The sequence below is a fragment of the Semicossyphus pulcher genome, unplaced genomic scaffold (genome assembly GCF_022749685.1).
Source record: "Semicossyphus pulcher isolate SPU_LCO1_2020_fin unplaced genomic scaffold, fSemPul1.0.p SCAF_22, whole genome shotgun sequence".
In the NCBI taxonomy this organism is placed as follows: Eukaryota; Metazoa; Chordata; class Actinopteri; order Labriformes; family Labridae; genus Semicossyphus; species Semicossyphus pulcher.
Genome location: NW_027211696.1, coordinates 13793952 through 13814659, shown reverse-complemented (window position 1 = coordinate 13814659; position 20708 = coordinate 13793952). Strand labels below are relative to the sequence as shown.

The window sequence follows — 20708 nt, the reverse complement described above, 5'->3', positions numbered from 1 at the left end:
AAAATCAGGTGTAACTGTTAGCATTGAACAATGACTCTGTTGTGTGTTGGTGTCCCAGTTTGTCGTGTCAGTGTAACAGTTACCCAGCATACACAATAGAAAGACCTTGAAAATGAAGCAGCTAAATGGCATTCAGCCATCATTAATCCCACATTATTTACACCTGTGCTACTGAATAGTATTTTGTATGCTATGAAACAGAAGAAAGAAGAGGAGATAATCCTTTCTCAAAATCTCCTGCCAACATTATAAACGAGAGCGCGCCAGCTGGGGGCGACAAAGAGCTGATAAACAAGAACTTGGCTGAGTCCTCCTTCACTTTTTCTCCGTGTGACTGCAGGTAAAGGCGCAGTGCGGCGGGGCTGCAGCACTCACTCACAGGAGTTAACCTGTCGGACTGCTGCTCTGATACTCTTACTCACTCTCTGTTGGTCTGTGTCACCGGCTGGATCTTCTCCTCACAGCTCTCTGACCCAGCCCGGAGCCTGGATGTTTACTCTTTCTGTACAGTTTTATGAGTTTGGCATGCACATATCCTGAACTGAGGCTGCTGTAATGAGATGTAAGTATGTCTGATTTTTGCACGTGTGGCTGCTTTCGGTTTTTCCTTTCTGTTCTTAGACATAAATTGATTTCAAACTGTTGTATGTTTTTGAAGCATCTGTCTTAGGATCAGTTTGGGTTCTTCTCCTGCTGTTGCGGGAGCCTGCGTGCCGGGGGGATGAGGTTTCCTCCAACACAGGTAGGTGAGGGGTCAGTGGGTTTAAATAAGGTGTTTTATGCTTGCATTGTGTCATTATTACCTGTTAGTCTGATCATTTGATGCTTTAATATGAGATGCAGGAAGCAGATTTTCATTAGAGTATGACATGTGCGTGCATGCATGTTATCTTAATCCCTGGGGTTTTTAGGTCTTCCTTTTTAAGTCCAGTTAAGCTGCCAAAAGTCTTCTAGACATTCCCATAAACGTGATAACAAAGACAGGCTCCGGCAGGCCCTCTGCCGGTACAACAACATGACTTCATCAGATAGAAAAAGAACATTTATTCAGGCATATGTTTTTTTTACCTCAATTTCCTTTCAAGGATGATAATGATAAGGAAAACCTAGCATTCACGAAATTGGAGACTTGTATTTCTAGCAGTAAAGCCGCTCAAACAGACTTTTCCTGCCTGACCTGTGGTCAGACATGTAGCCTGACCTGTACGACCACCACCCGCTCCCCTCACACCCCTTTACATACACAATATACCATCCTGTCGTCAGGCTAACGCTATCAGCTCACAGACAAGTGAAAAGAGATTCACCGCCTTTTTCTTTTTCTCTACTTTCTGCTTTAATAAGGGCGAGACATTCTTTGAGTTTCATGGGTCAGAGTAATTTGTCATGTCTATGAGAGGCGTTTCATTAACACTTACTATAAAGAAGAAGGTGATAGCTTTGATTTAAGTCCACCACTTAGTTGCTAGCTGAAGGTAAGCGTTAGCTAGCATAAAACTTTAAAATCTCTCAACCGCTTTTCGATTGATTGGAAACTGAAAAGACAATGAAGAGTGAAAATTGAGTCTAAAATCTGGTCAAGTTACATATTTGATAAACAACAGTCGTCAGACAACAGCTAAGGTTAGCATTTAGCCCCCTGCTAAAAAAAATACTACGGTTAGGTAAAAATGCAATGTTAGCTACCATTTACGGGGTAAATTGTTAGTGAAATGTTAGCCAGAAATTTAATTCCTTACTAACCAAACTATGTTTGCTAGGAAGTGATTGACTGCTAGCCTTAGCTGTTCTCCAACGGTAGAGTTTAACCTTTAAAGCTCCTGTTAGGACCATCAGTGGCAAGACTGATTATTTCTATGTAGTTATTTTTGTAGAAGATGTAGAAGCGATTAACTGCACGCTGCCTTTGTTTACATTTTCCAGGGCAAAACATTTAAAGTGAGTGATACATATAGCTGATTTTTTTGTTAAAAACCACGACTTACGCACGTACAGGACAAAATCAGCAAAGTGATAAGAGGTACGACTTTGTCCACAGGGGGCGCCAAAATCAACACAGACCGAAAGATCCTCACAGGAGCTTTATGTCCCTCAGCTTTTCCCTATCAATTCTTTTGTTGCTCATTGATTAAGAAGCGTTGAAATAAGAACAATTTTCAGATCAACTTAAACTTAAACCTGAACTAATGTAGTACAACATTATCACAACATTTGAGCTTCCCAACCTTGAGCGCATCGTCAGAGAAAAAATGGCCGCCGCAACATGTTTAATTACTTTCCATTATTTGACAAGTGTTTGATAATGAAATACCTCGCATAGAAACTTTTCTGACAAACACAACACCAGCATGAGGAATTACTCTGACCCGTGAAAGTTACACAATGTCGCCCCACCTCGATGTTTTTGTAAATCACAGATTATCTTGATAGATATGAGCATGACAACACGTCAAATCAACATGGAACAGCGGCCTCTAATTTTGCTGTGACAACCGATACCAGTCTCCCCTACTGCTATTGTTTCTGACTGAGATGTTATACGTCATTATATGATTAATGCCCACAGGAAGACTACAGGATTTCTAAACATAATGAGTCACAGGGGGAAAGTTTTTCCACAAATGTGACTCAGTGTAAGTGACCCATGAAAAGTGAATTTCCATGATATCTGCTGGATTTGAACTTTTTCTGACCCGTTAAATCAGGTAGTGTTCACGTAGTTTGGATAGCAGGCAGATGAGGTTAGGCATGTGTTGAGTGTGCTGCCAGGAGACAGAGAAGGATGGGGGCGTGTGGGCAGGGAGAGGCATGTTCTTACATGTGCATGAAAGCGTATATGTTTTGTCAGAGGAGGTTTCTTTTTACGTGGAGGTTTTAGAGTTCTCCACACGGTTCACATAACTCATGCTGCACCCAGAACTTTTCCACAGTAATATGAACTTGAAACTATCAGTGCATTAATCTTAAATTGAAGGAATGTCTGATATCTGAAATCTAATCTCTGCAGTTTAGGAGTTTCTCCCACAGAAACTAGCATGCGTAAACTTAGCTTGTTGTATCTTGTCAGTGCGTCTACTCAGCCACCCCCTCCCCTCTGCCCCCCTCTGTTTCTGTGAGTAAGAACAAAGGCCTTTTCAAGATTATTTTTCCCACTCGTATTTGTTTGACATGTAAAGGATTTACAGAGGCAGTGAAAAATGTAGTCACGTTTTAATGATTGTTACATCTGTGAGGTCTTAAATTTTCCATTAATGACTCAAAATATGATTTACTGATTACTAAAGTCGTATTTTCTTACAGGAATAGTTTGACATTTTGGGAAATGCTCACACTCTTCCAGAAAGCAGATAGGCATATCATATGATATGTCAAACCTTTGGTGTTAAACAAGGTGAATAATAAGGAATTGAATAGTTTTGGCGGGTATCGATAACCCCTCCAATACGTGTGCAATAAGATTTTTTACATATGACTGTTGAATATACTACTCACCCTTTATTAAAGTGATAATCTCAAAGACCTCAGTTTCGTTCTCTTTGGCGGCACCTTATGACGATAAACGGCAATTGCGTCCACGGTTGGCCCCGCTTGTAACTCTTGATTTTCCTCGCTGACGGTCGCTTTCCTTTTTAGACTGTTTGCCTTCATCTGAGCGTCGAATTTGTTTCTTTTTCTTTGGATTTTCACTTATTGTTGAAGTTGTATCTGTAGTCATCGATCTTTTCTTTGTTTATTCAGCCATAGTAGATTACTGTTTACTCGCAACACTTGCAGAGACCGGAAAAGCAGCCGCTTAGCTCCGCCTACCCTCTCTGGCAGACCAACCACTGCTGGGTGATGAAAACGCGTCACTAACTGGGCGCCGCTTGTGATCGACACAGACACCCAGTCTGTAATACTGCAAATGCAAAGGCTTGCATCAGTGGGCCTTCGGCTCAATCTCCAGTTTGTTACCTCATTTAGCGATAGATAGTGACAGGCTTTTACTTAAATGAAAATCTTCGAGATTATATCTTTAATGTGAGGTTTTTTCCTGTCATTGTTCTAAGGCCTGACACAGTACACTTAAAGGAATCCTTAGCCAAAAACCCCCCAAGTTGAGCACCTAGAAACAAGCTAATCTAACGTTAGCAACGGTTTGTAACGCAGCCCCTTCTGTCGCCCTATGACATTTTTAAAATGAAACATCTTTATTGAATGAAGTTACTGGTTTTAATTATGTAAATTTTAAGTTAAAAAAAAATGCTGACATTTGGCTAGCTTCAGTTCACCCTCAGCTAGAACTACTATCACTTGTTATCACATGCGAATAAAACCTGTTCTTCTTTAACACTCTAAAATAGTTGTTAGTGCCAGCCAGGGTTTTTTTATTGCTGTGTAGGCCATTGTTTTAGAGGATCAGAAATACATTTTGTTTGGAAGGGCAAATTATGGTGTCAGATAGGTGCACTGACTGTAGTACTTGCTGATAGCCCGCACCATTGAGGCAGTATGCGCCGCATTTCCTATACTGGTATATGTTATATGTTCAATGTTCTTCAGTCGGCCATGCAAATCAATACTTAAACTAATGTGTCGGAATAAAGATTGAATTTTGAATAATTGCTATCCATGGTTAAAATTGAGCTGTTCTTTTAATCACATTCCTCTGGAGATCAATGAATGTGTTTGCCTCAATTAACTGAATATTTATAACAAATGACATGTTTTTTATCTATAAATGTTTAGAAATTAAACTTTTTTTTGAAGTCATTTGTTTCATCATCATTTTTTTCAAGTTACATATTAATAAAAAACTCCTGAATCCTGCAGCTGGAAAAGGAATTAAATGGAATTCCCGTGAAAGTTGATGCCAGATGTTTTTTTAATAAAAGTGAGTCCTGAGGGCTTCATCGGAGACTTCATGTCCGGTGGAAAGACAGATTTTTTTTTAAAATCATACAAGTACCAAAGTGGTGATCTAATCTTGTGCTAAGACAGATGTTTTTGTGTCGGAAGTCAATGTGAACATATGTATTTTTTTCAAGCATCATATATGACCTGCCAGCTTCAGTTCACGCAAGCATTTCTTACCGTCGCTCTGCTTTCCTCCTCTTGTTCTCCACAGTGAACCCATGCTGTTATTTACCCTGCCAGCACTGGAGTGTGTGTGTGAGATATGACGAAGACAAGTACGAGTGTGACTGCACTCGCACCGGCTACTACGGAGAGAACTGCACCGTCCGTGAGTTCAATTATCCTCGTGTGACCACTTCTCATATCCTCCCTTCTTACTGAACTCTTCAAGAATTTCAACTATTCTGTTATTGCTTTTACATGAAGCGTGAAGGGTTAGATGATAAGGCTGACTGTCTCATTTTGTTGTCGTTAGGAAATAGTGCAACAAAGCTTCTTGTCTAGACCCAAATATTTGGAAAGGCTGGAGGAACAGGAGCAAATGCCAGAAAGAGGCCAGCTCGGTCAGAGCTGCCTCCGCTGATCTCTTTACTGAACCGAACTCTGCTCCTCGGTCTGCTTCTCATTAACAAGGAAGCCGCACACACGGTAGTGCGTAATCAGATGTGATGTGTTTGGTTGACAGTTATGCAGTTACATCACACTCACGAGGGGTTAAACAATTACCCATTGCTTGGATTGTGAGGAGAAAAGAGAGATGAAGTGGGTGGAGATGGAGGAAGGGAAAGTCAAACAGGAAAAAGGGGATTGAGTGATAAGATTAGCTTAAAACAACAATTTTACTCCTCACACAAGATGCAAACCCCACATCTTTAACAGAAACAAAACCAATTTTGAAACATCTTTATGGAGATTCTGAATCCAATCCCCAAAACACATTCCTGCACCTTTTTAAACGCCTCACAGTTTAATTAAACTGGCTTTAAATCATATTTTTGGCATATTTCATGACCCTAATGAAAATCTGCACCTCCTCTCTGCTTTAGAGAGTCTATATTGAGTTAAAGCTCATTGTTTAGCTTATCGGTTCACAGCTGCTGCTCTCATTGCATCATTTTCAGTCACAGCAGGCAGCTGTTCTCAGCAGAAGACACAGCAGAGCTTTTAGCTGCTACAGAGCCAGATAGTTCCCTCAGAAATGTGCAGAGAACAAGCTAAGGGGGGGATATTGGACCTCATGTGCAAGGTGGTCTGAAACACAACCACCAAATGAACGCTAATGTTGCTCTAAGTACTGGATGTGTTTTTGCTAAAAAGGGAGCCAGGTCATAAGTGGTGATGATACATCCAACATATGCTCACTACTTGTTTATATGGCCCCAAAGCTACCAGTGCAGAGGTTCAAAGAAAACATTTCACATGTGTGACGTCCACGGTTGGCTCCGGTTGTAAGAAATTTTCCTCGCTGATGGTCGCTTTCCTTTTCAGACTGTTTGCCTTCATCTGAGCGTCGAGTTTGTTTCTTTTTCTTTGGATTTTCACTTATTCTCGAAGTTGTATCTGTAGTCATCCATCTTTTCTTTGTTTGTTTTAGTAGATTACTGTTTTCTTGCAACATTTGTGGAGACCGTAAAAGCAGCCGCTTAGCTCCGCCTACCCTCTCTGGCAAACCAACCATGTCACTAACTGGCCAGTCTGTAATACTGCAAATGCAAAGGCTTTCTTCAGTGGGCCATAGGCTCAATCACCATTGTGTTACCTCATTTGTCGAAAGAAAGTGACATTTATTTACATGAAAATCTTCAACATTTTACCTTTAAAGAATATAACTGGGGAAAAAGGTACTAAAACCACATTTTATGGCTGTAACTTACCATTATTTTCACTATCAAACTCGCAGAAACTCTTCATTTACTATCAGAACTGAAAGAAAAACATTTTCTCTTTTTACATTTTACAATCTGGAACCAGCAAATGTGTGGAATTAAATGTTGGAAAGCTCTACTACACGTTGATACACAACCAACTACCCCACAGCGCCCCAAGATGAGGTAATAATGGAGAGTCTGATCATATCAGTTGATATGCTGCTCTCATGAGGCATTATTATAACAAATGTTCACTTCAATTAGCACAAACCGATTGAGACACAGCAAGCCTTCTGGGGCCCCAGGGAAGTTGCCCCATTTGTTTGGTAATCTGGCCTTGCTCCCAGGAAGCTGAAGTCGTAGCCTGATAATCAGACTGAACATTGGTTTTGTTTCATTCACTGAAGAGATGTGGGTGGCGATGTGAAACCAGGCCATTCTTGTTGGACCGTGACATAATGATTTTGCTATCCGGAGTATTTTTCCACTCTGAACTCCCAGGTGCTCAGGCTTCCAGTAACAAGTTTTCTCGTGTGTGCTCCCACCATAGCGGAGTTTTGGACAAGAGTGCGGCTGTTGTTGAAGCCCAGCCCAGATGTGGTGCATTACATACTCACTCATTTCCGCTGGCTCTGGGACATCATCAACTACACCTTCTTACGGGACGTTCTCATGCGGCTCGTATTAACAGGTCCAGAGTCTGCAGTTCATTCAAAGAAATTCAGTCAAGATTTTTACATATTTGTTGTATCTAATAACCTTTATTCTTTTTTTAACAGTTAGGTCCAACTTAATACCCAATCCTCCAACTTTCAACTCAAAGTACAACTACCTCAGCTGGGAATCCTACTACAATCTGAGCTACTACACTCGGATTCTGCCCCCAGTGCCAGAGGACTGCCCTACACCTCTGGGGGTCAAAGGTTAGCCTGCATTAATAAATGTTTTTGTTTTATCAATGGATCAAATGCTAAATTCTCTTGCTAGCCACTCACTGTTTTGGTTCAGTCTCACCAGTCAAAACAACCCTGTTAGGGTTAGCCCTAACCCTAACCCTGCTTTTTCAGGGCTTCAGCGAAAAGCTCCAATAAATCCACTGTATGCTACCTAGCTAGTTAGCACCAAATGCAGGCAGACAATATTAGCAAGAAGCTAGTGGACATAATGGAACACTTGAAAGATAAGGAGCCAGTTATTTCCTTTAGAAGGTGGAGGAGACCAAAAAAGAGCCAAAAGGAGACCAAATATTTGATTTATATAATGTGCTCAGATGTTTAATTGTCCACTTCTTTGGTCAGACAGTTGCTAATTTTTATCCAAGTACTACTTTTACTTGTATTGCACCTTATTCTAAGATTCTTTCTGTTGGCTACATGAGTTTAAACAACGTTTACTGTCTAAGAACTTTGGCTTCTCTTGTCAAATCAAGCAAATGCTTTTCCAGCAGAATGTGTTGAAGTAAAGCATCATTAAAAAATTACTTAATTACTTAATATTGTTAATAAACGGATGTTAATAAATATTGATATCTGTTCCGAAAAAACAAGTATCATATTGGGACTATTACCAAAAAGACTAAAATATTACTCACCCTGCCTATTTATTAAAATATATGTTGTATATGATCTATGTTGTTTTATTATACAGGTAAAACTCTCTAAAATCTTTATTTTTCAGATTAACTTAAAGCACCTGTGAGGAGTTTTTCTCTGGTTATGAAACAGACGGAAATTAATTCTGATGACTCTATATGACCTACAAAAGCAAACCAGACCATCAGCGACAAGATTGATGATTTCTATACAGTTAATTTTAATGCCTGAAACTGCTGGCGGGGGGGTAGGTGTCTGACGAAGCGATTATTTAAAGTGAGTGATACATATGACTGTTAAAGAAAGTAGGATGAGACTTTGTGTTAAAAACCACCACTTATGCATGAACAGGACAAAATCAGCAAAGAGATAGGAGGTACGGCTTTGTCCACAGGGGGCGCCAAAATCAAAACCCAAAGCAAACCCAAAGTTCCTCACTGGAGCTTTAAGTTATACAGTATATATTAAGTTATATAAAAAAAATATCTTGTAGTAGCTATAGATAAGAGTTGACAGTAGAGTAAAAACTTCCATTTTACCTTCTAAAAGTACAAATTCCTTTTAAATTGTTTTGGAGTTGTAGAAAGTAGCATAAAAGAAAAATATGCAGATAAACTACAAGTGCCTGAAAATTACACTTCCTATGTACAGTACTTGACTTAATCTGTACTTTCCATCACTGCATTGTTTTTAAGATTCATTATGAGGTGCAAATGCGTGGCAGCATCAATAATATGTGATGCAGAACATGTGTTTGCTCATATTGTTACAGCTGAAGCTGGACCTTTCACCTCAGTGACATGCATGCCGATTATTGACCTTGAATGGTTCAGAAGTGCAGTGTGATGTGTTACGTGTATCAGCACTGTTTTCACAGACACACTCGTTCACTATTATGACTAGAGGTGTGGTGTATCTGTGTTTCTCACTGTGCTGTGTTTGACGCTGTGGTTTTTCTGTTCAGGCAAGGCTGGGCTGCCTGACCCTGAGCTGCTGGTTGAGAGGCTGCTGAAGAGAAGGAAGTTCAGACCTGACCCCCAGGGCTCCAACCTCATGTTCGCCTTCTTTGCACAGCACTTCACCCATCAGTTCTTCAAGACCTACAATCGAATGGGTGTTGGCTTTACTAAAGCTCTAGCACATGGGGTTAGTCCATTTAGAGCTCCTATCCATCTGTTTGAAAAAGACTTCTTGCTTGTGCTTTCCATGGAAAAGAAAAAAACATTAAATGCTGAACACAAAAAAATAGCAAAACCAGCTAAATTTAATCTTTTTAAACATACTAAATTATAAGAGCATAGCAGTAGCAGGAGTCCAGGTGTGAAAAAGCAGAAGCATGTGCAACTTTATTTAAACCATCAGGATACAGAAGTTACCAGATTTAAGAGATTTTCTTCAGCTAAAAAATAATAATGAAAAAAGATAATGTTCTTCACTTGGTTCTTAAAATCAAAGATCTGCATTTATCCAGTCCAATCCATAATTCAGTTCATGTTTTTTGAATGGCAGTCTAGATAGCTGTTGAACTCGGTAGTAAAAGTTGCTGGTCCAATCAGTATGGCCTCAGATTTATCATATATATTGTATATTTTATGATATTTTCACAAGCAGCATTTGAAACCATTAATGCAGGACAATTAAAGCATAAAACAGTGGGCCAAGAGTAGACCCTTGGGGAACACCACAATTGAATGAATGTACAGAGGAACGTGATCCGCTAATACAACAAAGAAGGTAATGCTCAAGTTAAGATTGTAGCAGGTTAACACAGCCCCCTTAAAGGTATATCTATGGACAAAAGCTTATGTGCTTGCTGAGAAGATTGATACCACTTTTATATCTGTTAAATATACAATGTATTTTTCTCTCTAAACTCTATAACGTGATTGGAAGCTATTTAACATGTATGTTTGTTTTTATTAGTAAATTATATGTGTTGAGTCACTTTTGCTAACCTAAAAATGAAACATTTCTCTAAAGCTGAAATACTGTCTGTCCTAAACTGAGAGTGGGATACAAGATTATTACTTAAAATGGCTTCACCACAAAACTATGAGACCTTATTCTGTAACTTTCCAGAATCATTGGCAGCAAATGTCTCAGACTTCTCACAACTAGGTTTTCTGTTTTGGATTGAGCACTAAGAACAGAATTAGTTTCCTTGAATAAGACTGAGGTTATGGTTAGTCTGAGAAATTATACAGTATTATAACAATGAACTATGCGGTTGGACAGTTGAGTAGAAACCCCCGATATTTTACATTTATTTTACTACTTTATTTTTGTTTCACCCTGTGACAGGTGGATGCAGGGCACATTTATGGAGACAACCTGGAACGCCAGCTTCAGCTCAGGCTTCACAAAGATGGAAAACTCAAGTATCAGGTGAAAGGATCAAAGCTGTGAATAGAGCCATGTGCATGGGCAGTATCTTGTGATTTTCCAAAATCAAACAAGCAATAAGCCAAATCTGTTGCTCACTTCAAATGTTTTTCTTATCCAGTAATTCTGAGAAGGATGTGCCAAATGTCACAGAGAAAATTTACTGAACTTGTTTGCTTTTTAATGTAACATGTTGCTGCCAAAATATGAATACATTTTACAGTCAGTCAATTTGAAAGAGTTTGTTAGGACATTTGCATTAAGTGCATACATATTTGCATTAATATTTTTTAATATTGTTTCTTTCATCAGTTAGTTAATGGCGAGATGTACCCTCCCTCTGTAGCTGATGCACCTGTTAGGATGAGCTACCCCCCTGGGGTCCCTCCTGAGCATCAGATTGCTATTGGTCAGGAAGTGTTTGGACTCCTCCCTGGTTTGGGAATGTACGCCACACTGTGGCTGAGGGAGCATAACAGAGTTTGTGACATCCTGAAGGCAGAGCATCCCACCTGGGATGATGACCAGCTTTTCCAGACCACACGCCTCATCATCATTGGTGAGCTGGGCACAGTTTGTTATTTAGGCAAATAAGGCTTTTCTTTTTCTTGTTAAGAGTTTGATGAGAAGATTGATACCTTACTCATGCCTGTAGGGTACTTATATAAAACTACCACCAGGACATGCTTAGCTTAGCTTAGCATAAAGACTGTAAACAGGGAGTAACGGATAGCCTGGCTCTCTAAAGCTTAATAATTAACATGTTAAATCTTGTTTGTTAAGGGAAAAAAACAAAAACAATTAGTGGTTTTGCCGAGGGGGTTTCTGCATGTTGCTTGGCAACCTCAAAGTGATGACAAGACTCCAGGAAGTCACTGTATCCAGCCAAGAAATAGTTAAGCAGATAATCATCTATAAAACCACAAATTGCTTGTAAAATCAAACAAACAAGGTTTATCTGTAAATCAGTCAAATTTGGGCTCTTACTTTTGGCTAGTGCTAGGCTAGCTGTTGATTAGCTAACCTAGCCAGTTGTGGCTCTAGCTTAATATTTAACAGACACACACAAGAGAAGTATTACTCTTTACATCAACACCCAGCAACAACGCTACTTGTTGTGCACTTGATGTATTTATTAGTAACAGCGTGTCAGCACACCCCAACATTAGCTCAGGGATGATGATTTTATTTGAGTTCACTTCCGTTTGAACTTGCAGCTGTGAGTCAGAATCAGATGGTGGCCTGATTTTATTGTGTCTGCTTTCCCTCCCTCTTTCCCTCAGGTGAGACAATAAAAATAGTGATAGAGGAGTACGTCCAGCACCTCAGCGGATACCTGCTGCAACTGAAGTTTGATCCCACCCTGCTTTTTAACTCCCAATTCCAGTATGGGAACCGTATCTCTCTGGAGTTCAGCCAGCTCTACCACTGGCACCCACTGATGCCTGACAGCTTCTTAATTAATGGAGATGACCTGTCATACACGCAGTTCCTCTTCAACACGTCTGTTCTCACAAACTACGGCATTGAGAAGCTGGTGGATGCCTTCTCTCGCCAAGCTGCGGGCCAGGTAACAAACAATGTTGTGCAATAAGTTAACTAAAACTGTGGGAGAGTCTGTGGTGTTTTTATTGGCCTACACACTTAATCTTCCTGTTTTGCTGGATCTTTATCTTTTAAACTTCTCGGCATTGTTACAATTTGATTGCTGAGTGTGGCTTTTCTTATGTTTTTCTACTTTTAAAGGATTGTTACATTTGTGCTAATGCTTTATGTTGGATTGAGCCCAAAGTTGACTTCTGAAAAGGAGGAAATCAAAGTCAGACTCTTGGGTTATCTTGCCTGCCACATACAGAAATGTACGCACTTTAAATATATTCTTCACATATATCATTACCTTTACTACCCTACATTAGAATACACTTTTAACGTGTAATCACAGGTTGACATATACAGCACTGCAACCCTGTCTCTCTGAAGTTATTCCACTCATAGACTATGTAGTAAAGGATAAAAACGTGTGAAATGTTTAAAGGATGAATCAATACTGTCTTGAGGGACAAATAACATTATATGGTGCAAACAAAACACTTCATACAATCAAACCTATGAGGGGGTATTATGCTAATTTCAAGCTTCATATTTCATTATGTGATACCTGTGCAGTAGCTTAGCATAATTTACAGTTGAAAAACACATTCTTCTCACACTGGTGCTCTGTGCAGGCCTTCATACAGTCTCTGCCTAAAATTACTCACTCAGCTCTGTCCCTTTAAGAAACCCCGCCCCTACAAGCCCACTTTCTTCTGATTGGTCAGCTCTCCAAAGCCTGCTGAGGCTTCACTTTGTGACGTCACAAACCTGGCGTTCACAGCAGCCTGCAGACTGAGCTGAGAAGCTTGGGGATTACTCCAACATACTTTTACCTACAGATTTGAAACTTCACCCACGTTAAGTCTGGACATCCAACATTGTAACAATATATATATGTCTGAAAATGAGAAACAGCACAATACCCCCTCTTTAATACTGTTTCAGGTTGTTTATGAAGGGCAATCTTGTCGATCTTGTCAAGGCTGTATCAATGAATAATGTAACAACAAAATTGCATGTGGGAAATTATTTTATATCTAACATTTGATGTATGTTTTAATGCACGTTCTTACAGATGTTTAACTATTGTGTAATGTTATTTGACAGATTGGTGGTGGCCATAACATCCATGCCATAGTGACCAGAGTGGCTGTGGGAGCCATAAAAGAGTCCCGCCAGCTCCGCATGCAGCCCTTCAACGAGTACAGGAAGCGCTTTAACCTTAAGCCGTACACGTCATTCAAACAATTCGCTGGTGAGTAAACCGTTCTGTGTACAGACCACACAGCACAACCTTCACAGCAGGTGATTTATGACTTTTACAAGTCCGTGAGAGCAGCTGGACATTCTTGGGATAATGACATCTGCTCACTTGAAGGCAGTTTTTTTAAAGACTGTTCTCCTTTGCTAGAAATTGCTGTTCTGTTGATGTGTTGTGGACTGCTTGATATTTATTGCACTGAATACACAGTTTGGACAGTTTTATGTTTTATTTGTTCATGTTGACTTGCATTATGTAATTCCCTGCCAAAGCAAAATCTATGACTAACAAGATAGAGTCTATAGTCATGCTAGCTGCTCTGTGAGGTTGTATCTTAGACTGTATAAAAAGATGGACAGCATGACAGCTCCCTAAAAGTGAAGCCAAAACTCTTCAAGCGCCCCCTGCTGACTGGCTGCAGTGTATGTCATAAAGCCCGCCTCCTCCATGTTAGCAGATGGGACATGAGTCAAAATACAGGTCATAATATTTAGTTCTTATCATGCTGATTTACATCCAAGTGTTCATTTGTCTGACAACTTTATTTTTAATTAGTTATTTGATGCTGTAAAAAGGATGATTGACAGCTCTGCTGACAAATCCGGCTCCTGCAGCCGATCTGTTCCTGATTAGCAGAGTAGAGGAGGAACGGTGAGAGGAGACATAAATAAAACAATCCCTACAGTTATTTAAGTTTCCATATCTGTGAACGTCTGCTTCAGACCAACACAAAGAAGCTGTGCTGCTGTTAAATACTCCAAGGTGCGGGATCCTTGCTGTTTTTTTCTGTAATTTAAGTGTGTGTTTTGGTCAGCGGAAGTGGATCTCTACTGTGCAGACTCTGGCTCCAAATTACGTCACCATCGCAAGATGGCAGCGCCTGTCACAGGGGCTATTTTGGCATCACTTTCATACAATGAAAGCAGATGGAGGCGTGCCGTCCATCTATATATACAGTCATTGGGTTGTACTTAGACACAAAAGTTCTTTAATGCCATTGTCAGCATGCTAACAACAAAAACAAACAGTGTTTATGAGCCCAACAAAAAGTATGGGGTCGTAAAGAGTAATTAATTATTTATTAATTGCACCAAAGTTCATGGTTATCCATCCAGTAGTTGTTGAGGCATTTTTCCCTCCAAACCACAAATGGGAACCTCATGGTGGTGCTAGAGGAAAAGTCTGCAGATGCCAAAGATATTAGGATTAATTGTCTTGGAAACGTTAACGTCTGCAACACATTTTCTTTTCCCGTAGATGTTGAAATATTTTCCTGGATAAGTAAAAAACTTTGGCCTGCTATTGGTGATAAAGGAATACCACAAAGCTTTATCATCTGATCACTATGATAATCAGTACCAGGTTTCTAGCACTCCATACAATGATTATTTATATATTTCATTAAAACTGGTAGAAGTTTCTTTGTTGCACTAGATAGTAGATATTTAATTTACTGTCCAATTCTTATGATTACTATTAAACAGATAACGAGGAGATCGCCCGCGAGCTCGAGGAGTTTTACGGTGACATCGACGCTCTTGAATTTTATCCCGGTCTAATGTTGGAGGCAACACGACCAGGAACCATATTTGGAGAGAGCATGGTTGAGATGGGGGCCCCTTTCTCTCTTAAAGGCCTCCTGGGAAACCCCATATGTTCTCCTGAGTACTGGAAGCCCAGCACCTTTGGAGGTCAAGTGGGCTTTGACATACTGAACTCGGCCACACTGAAGAAGCTGGTCTGTCAGAACACCAGGACGTGCCCGTATGTGGCGTTTAGTGTACCAGCAGAGGAGCAGTCACAAAGTGGGAATGATGACACTAAAGTAAGGACTGATGAGCTATGACCCTTTCAGAAGGTTATGGTTTGTGAATCCCAATATGAAGGTAAAAGAGGATGCAGCTAAAGAAACAAGTGGAAGATATTCTTGCAGAGAACATACAGTAAAGCTTGTTTGAACAGCACTGAAGGATCTGGTGAAAAGTCTTCCTTAACTTGCTCACTCTTTGTCTCACTTTTGAACAAACACAGTCAAACCATCAACATATCCTTTTTTTAAAATGCTCTGTGCCTAAAGACTGAAATACCACCATCAAATATGTTCACACTGTCCAGTAATAAAAGTATGTATTGTCTGTAGATTTATTTTAAGAAGAATGATTGCATTGCAATGTAACAATTTAATGAAATAAAACTATCTACATAAAGTAAATTATTGTCCAGTCATTTAAGTTGGCAAGAATGAAAATCTTTGTTTTGACTATCTATTGTTCTGTACCGCTCATGACTCTGCACTTCCACATCTCTGTTTCTTGTGAATTCAGTGTTTCTTTTGACCTGAGCCTGAATACTTACAGTTACAGAAGAAAGACCCACCACATAGTAGGGTGTATGTTTTGCCTATCAACTGGACGCACAGCAGAGTCTTAAAAAACAACATTAAACTGAAGCACAGTTACCTTGTATTGAAGAACATTTTGGTAAATTAGGATATAGTAAATGAGATCATTTATGTCAGGGACCAGCCAGAAATAAATGCATCATAAATAGATAATCTACATTTAACAAGCTTTTGCCTTATATGTGTTTTATCTGTCCTTTTGGTTCATATACTGTATGCTCTGTAATACTGTAGTGTATTGCATTAACCCGAATTTCCCCTCTGGGGATCAATAAAGTATTATCTTCTATCTTCTTCTAACAGTAGTAGAAATACTACTACTACTAGTAGTAGTAGTAGTGGTGGTGGTATGTCATATTACATAGTTATACCGCCCTCTATTTGTGAAGGTGAGAACTGCATTATAGCGCTTCCAGCATCTTCCCTGCCTTTTTACGTCAGTGGGATGAGCTATGTTGCCTTTAAGTACCCTCTGTAAAATCCAAATCAACAGTAGGATCGGTACAGTAACAATCGGTACGGTAACAGAAGGATTAACCCCATCATGCTTTGAAATACTGTTTGACTACATTAACACCAAACGGATCAGTGCAGCTAGGTAATATTAAATGGTTGTGGTGAAGTTGATACATTTGGAAATAACTTAATTCATGAAATTTAAATGTGTTTGTGACAACTATGAATCATTCTTCAAAGTCGTTATTAACAACAAAGATTTGGCGTCGCTGATTTTTATATCCTTTTTTGTTTTTTCAATATCTTTTTCTATTTTTATATAACTTCTAATTGGGTCACACAGTAAATATAGCTCATGAATGAAGCCAATTGTCGGTTCCCTTGGCGCTTGTGCTTCATAATTACGATATCTTCTTGAACCCTGAAGGCATCATACTCCTTGAGCTCGCGGCAGCTAAACTAGCAGATTAGCTGAAGGAGTGGACAGTCGGAGATATCGTGCAACCGTTACCTGCTCAATATATCAAGGTAAGCTAAAACCTAATGTATGGAACCTATTTCCATGTAGTAATAAATAATACCGTCATACAACTGAGTAATTTGGGGAGAAACTTAAGCTTGAATCGGTTTATGGCTAGCGAATGTTTACTAGTTGTCACAGGAAGTCAATGCAAGTCAAGCTAGCTCAGCTTGGCTAACACTAGCTGAGCTCTCTTTCACAAACGCTAGCAGTTCCGCCCCGTGTCCTTCTTAATAAACAGTCTAATTGGATTGTCTCTATCCTCTTTGAAGTAGCGCTTATATACCTGAGGAGATGACAGCAGTAGTTAGCTGACTTCCAATAACCAGCTAACATAGCTTTCGTAGCTATCACATCGGCTGGGATCCTTGACAGTTAGGGTGTTGGTGAGAGGCCTTTACCCTTACTCTTTATGTGTTTGCAAAGTTATATTTAAAGGCAGTGGAGAGATACTGTTTTACATTGACACAAATTCAAATAAAGGAGAGGGACGCAGTAGTGAGGCATAATATTACCTTTCAATTTGCTGCCTTACCATTGTCAAAAGGAGGGGGGTTATGAAGGGTGTCTGCCTCCTTGTCTCTCCATCTGTGCACATGGGTTGGCTTACATATGGCTCAGTGCATCATTAAAGGCCCCTTAGCTCCGAGTATTTCAAATTGACACACTTATAAGCTATGCATTGTGTAGATGTCCTATATTTGTCATAAGCCCTTTCTATATGACCTATGACAGCTTGGATGCCTCTCAGTCTGGATTATTATGCTCCACTGACTAATGTTCTCTGCAGGACTATTATGAGACAAAACTGATAATCTGAAGAGGTTTTTATCGACGAGGCTTAAAGCAAAAGCAAATGGCAGCGTTGTCTCACTGTGTATTGCATAGCTTATGCAAATTGTTAGTCAAATAACCCAACAAAGGTTGGTGTCTATAAAGTACAAAGATCAAGAATATTTGCTCGGCCTGTTTCTCTATTAACTTCCAGGCATCTGATGACTAAGATCCTTCATCTAGATAAATTATATAGTTTAAAAAACTAACAATATCTTAAAAGTGACAGTGCATGACTTGAATTTGTAGGAAAATAGTCAGTAAGAAATGTTCTTTTAATGTCTCTCGAAAGCCAAAATCTGCCGGCTGATATGATGTCACGTTTATTTCAGCTATGGAATAAGACAGATCCATATTGAAAAAAAATATCCAGAGTTAATCATTGTTATTAACATACATTTTGTCAGAATCCTGTATCATATGTATTTATCTCCCAGCCCTTTATGATGTATTGTTGAGCTACATCTGTGATCTGTCTGCTCTTTCAGTTGAGCCGTGGTCATGACGACTTTGGATGACAAGATTCTGGGCGAGAAGCTGCAGTACTACTACAGCAGCAGTGAGGATGAAGGCAGCGATAATGAGGATGAGGATGGGGAGAACAAGACCATCCGGGACGCGGGCGTCACTGAGCCTGAGATAGACTACAGCGCAGATGGAAGCGCTGTCAACACAGGTGCTGATACAAGCACATACACATCAAAAAGTCCTGATAAGAGCACAGTGCATATTTTTGTATTGGAATTGACAGCAGGTAATAAGATGGTAAGATAACATGATAATGTTGACACTGTCTGTTTCTTGTCAGGACCAAAGGGTGTCATCAATGACTGGAGGAAGTACAAGCAGCTGGAGGTGGAGCAGAAACAGGAGCAGAAGAAAGAGATGGAAAGACTGATCAAGAAGCTGTCGATGACCTGCCGCTCCGACCTCGACCTGGAGAAAGAGAAAGAGAAGCAGAAGGAGCTGCAGGACAAACTCCAAGGCAAAGTAAGCACAAAATTCATAACAGTACATTTGAAGAACTCCCATTGCTTAAACTCTTGTTCCTCACAGCACCCTGGCAGTGAATGGGTGGCAGAAACTGACCCACACACTCAGTGCAGAGGGAAAAGGCTTAATACAGGCAAGATGTTAATTAAAGAAAACCTGATTAGCGAATTGGAATCCCTCTGCCATCGTCCTATTTTCATACAGTCTTATTGTGGATTTAGTAACACACTTCATTTCCTGTTGCTTTAATAAACCTGTTAACTATTTGACTTATACACATCGTATGTCTTCAGAAATATGTTATTTTGTGAGTTTTAGTCTTGGTAGGTGGATTTTGTTACCTTTGGACAGAGCAAAGCTAGCGGTTCCCTCCATTTCCAGTCTTTGCGCTAAGCTAAGCGTTAAAAGACATGAGAGTTTTGGCTATCAGCAAAATAGCATTTTCCCAAACTGTTCCTTTAAACAGCGGTATGTTTTCCTCTTTGGTTCCCCACAGATGACCATGCAGGAGTACAACATGCTCCAGGAAGAAGAGGATGATGAAGACTTCCTGCAGCATTACCGCATGCAGCGCATCGAAGAGATGCGGCGCCAGCTCTGCCGTGGTAAACGCTTCGCGCAGGTCTACGAGCTAAACAGCGGGGAGGACTTCCTGGAGGCTTTGGACAACGAGGACAAAAGCACGCTGGTCATGATCCACATCTACGAGCCGGAGGTCCCGGGCTGCGAGGCCATGAGCGGCAGCCTAATGTGTCTGGCTCAGGAATACCCGCTGGTAAAGTTCTGCAGCGTACGCAGCTCGGCCATCAGCACCAGCGCTCTGTTCAGAGACAGCGCTCTGCCCGCTCTGCTCGTTTACAAAGGAGGGGACTTGATTGGAAACTTTGTGCGGCTCACAGACCAGCTCGGGGAAGACTTCTTTGCTGTGGATCTGGAGGCCCTGCTGCAGGAGTACGGCCTGCTGCCCGACAAGGCCCCCGTGGTGCAGAAGACGGTTCGCAATGGAGCCATCGTACAGAACACTGTGAGCGACGAGGACTCTGACCTCGATATAGACTAGAGCCATGATATTCAACTGCATTATAAGCTTGGAAAACGTGTACACAGTCTGCATGGACTATAGGTAATTTTTATGTATGTGATGACGGACTTGGCCAGGATTGCTATGATATACTCACACAACAACATACGCACAACCAGCACTGAAGCAGAACCAAAAGTAACTGCTCATTAACATCATGATCCTGTGAGTCCCATCACGACACACATCCCTGCTTCAGTTATATTTAACAATCAGTAAATTCTAGCCATTATCACTATCGAGGACCTGTCGTCATACCCCGTGAGAATGATTTAGATGTTAGCTTAAATGTTTTGTTTCACACTTCGTGACTGTCGACTATTTATTCATGGTGTGAAAACACATTCCTTCTTTTGTTTCTGTGCATCTTCACTGTATTGAATGCGTCTTTGTAGAAAACAAAACCTTTCAGCTCAAACTGACTTTAGTTAATTTTATAACTTTTGTATGTGCTGTAACATTTCAAAAAGCTGGAAAAATAAACAAATGTTTGAAGTCACTGCCTGTTGTATTGTTATTGATCTAAGGTCATGTTGATAGACATTAGCCTCTTTAATCTATATGTTTTGGTTTTCCAACACAAACTATACAACCATGTTTCCAGCTGAATTTTAAAGTTATAATCTTGAAGAGCTCAGTTTCATTCTCTTTGGCAGCACCTACGGCGATAAACAGTAATTGCGGGAGCACACTTCCCAGATATCCAGACAGTGTTGCATGTGTGACGTCCACGGTTGGCTCCGGTTGTAACTCTTGATTTTCCTCGCTGACATTTGCCTTCATCTGAGCGTCGAGTTTGTTTCTCTTTCTTTGGATTTTCAGAAATTTTCA

The 20708-nt window shown here is 40.2% G+C and overlaps 1 protein-coding gene across 1 annotated transcript; it reads left to right on the top strand.

The window, feature by feature from the left end:
• Positions 1-382: 382 nt before the first annotated feature.
• Positions 383-20376, top strand: pdcl (phosducin-like). Its single transcript, XM_069673872.1, has 14 exons — positions 383-562; positions 659-742; positions 5108-5224; positions 7315-7455; positions 7544-7687; positions 9321-9502; positions 10658-10741; positions 11051-11297; positions 12022-12308; positions 13439-13586; positions 15077-15435; positions 18296-18479; positions 18612-18793; positions 19293-20376. The coding sequence occupies exons 1-14, from the start codon at positions 556-558 to the stop codon at positions 19854-19856; spliced, it is 2730 nt and encodes a 909-aa protein (XP_069529973.1). The 5' UTR covers positions 383-555; the 3' UTR covers positions 19857-20376.
• Positions 20377-20708: the final 332 nt, after the last annotated feature.

Coding starts and splice junctions, on each gene's coding strand:
- pdcl (XM_069673872.1), top strand. Junction 7,456..7,543: donor CATGCGGCTCGTATTAACAG/GTCCAGAGTCTG, acceptor TTTTTTTAACAG/TTAGGTCCAACTTAATACCC. Junction 11,298..12,021: donor CACACGCCTCATCATCATTG/GTGAGCTGGGCA, acceptor TCTTTCCCTCAG/GTGAGACAATAAAAATAGTG.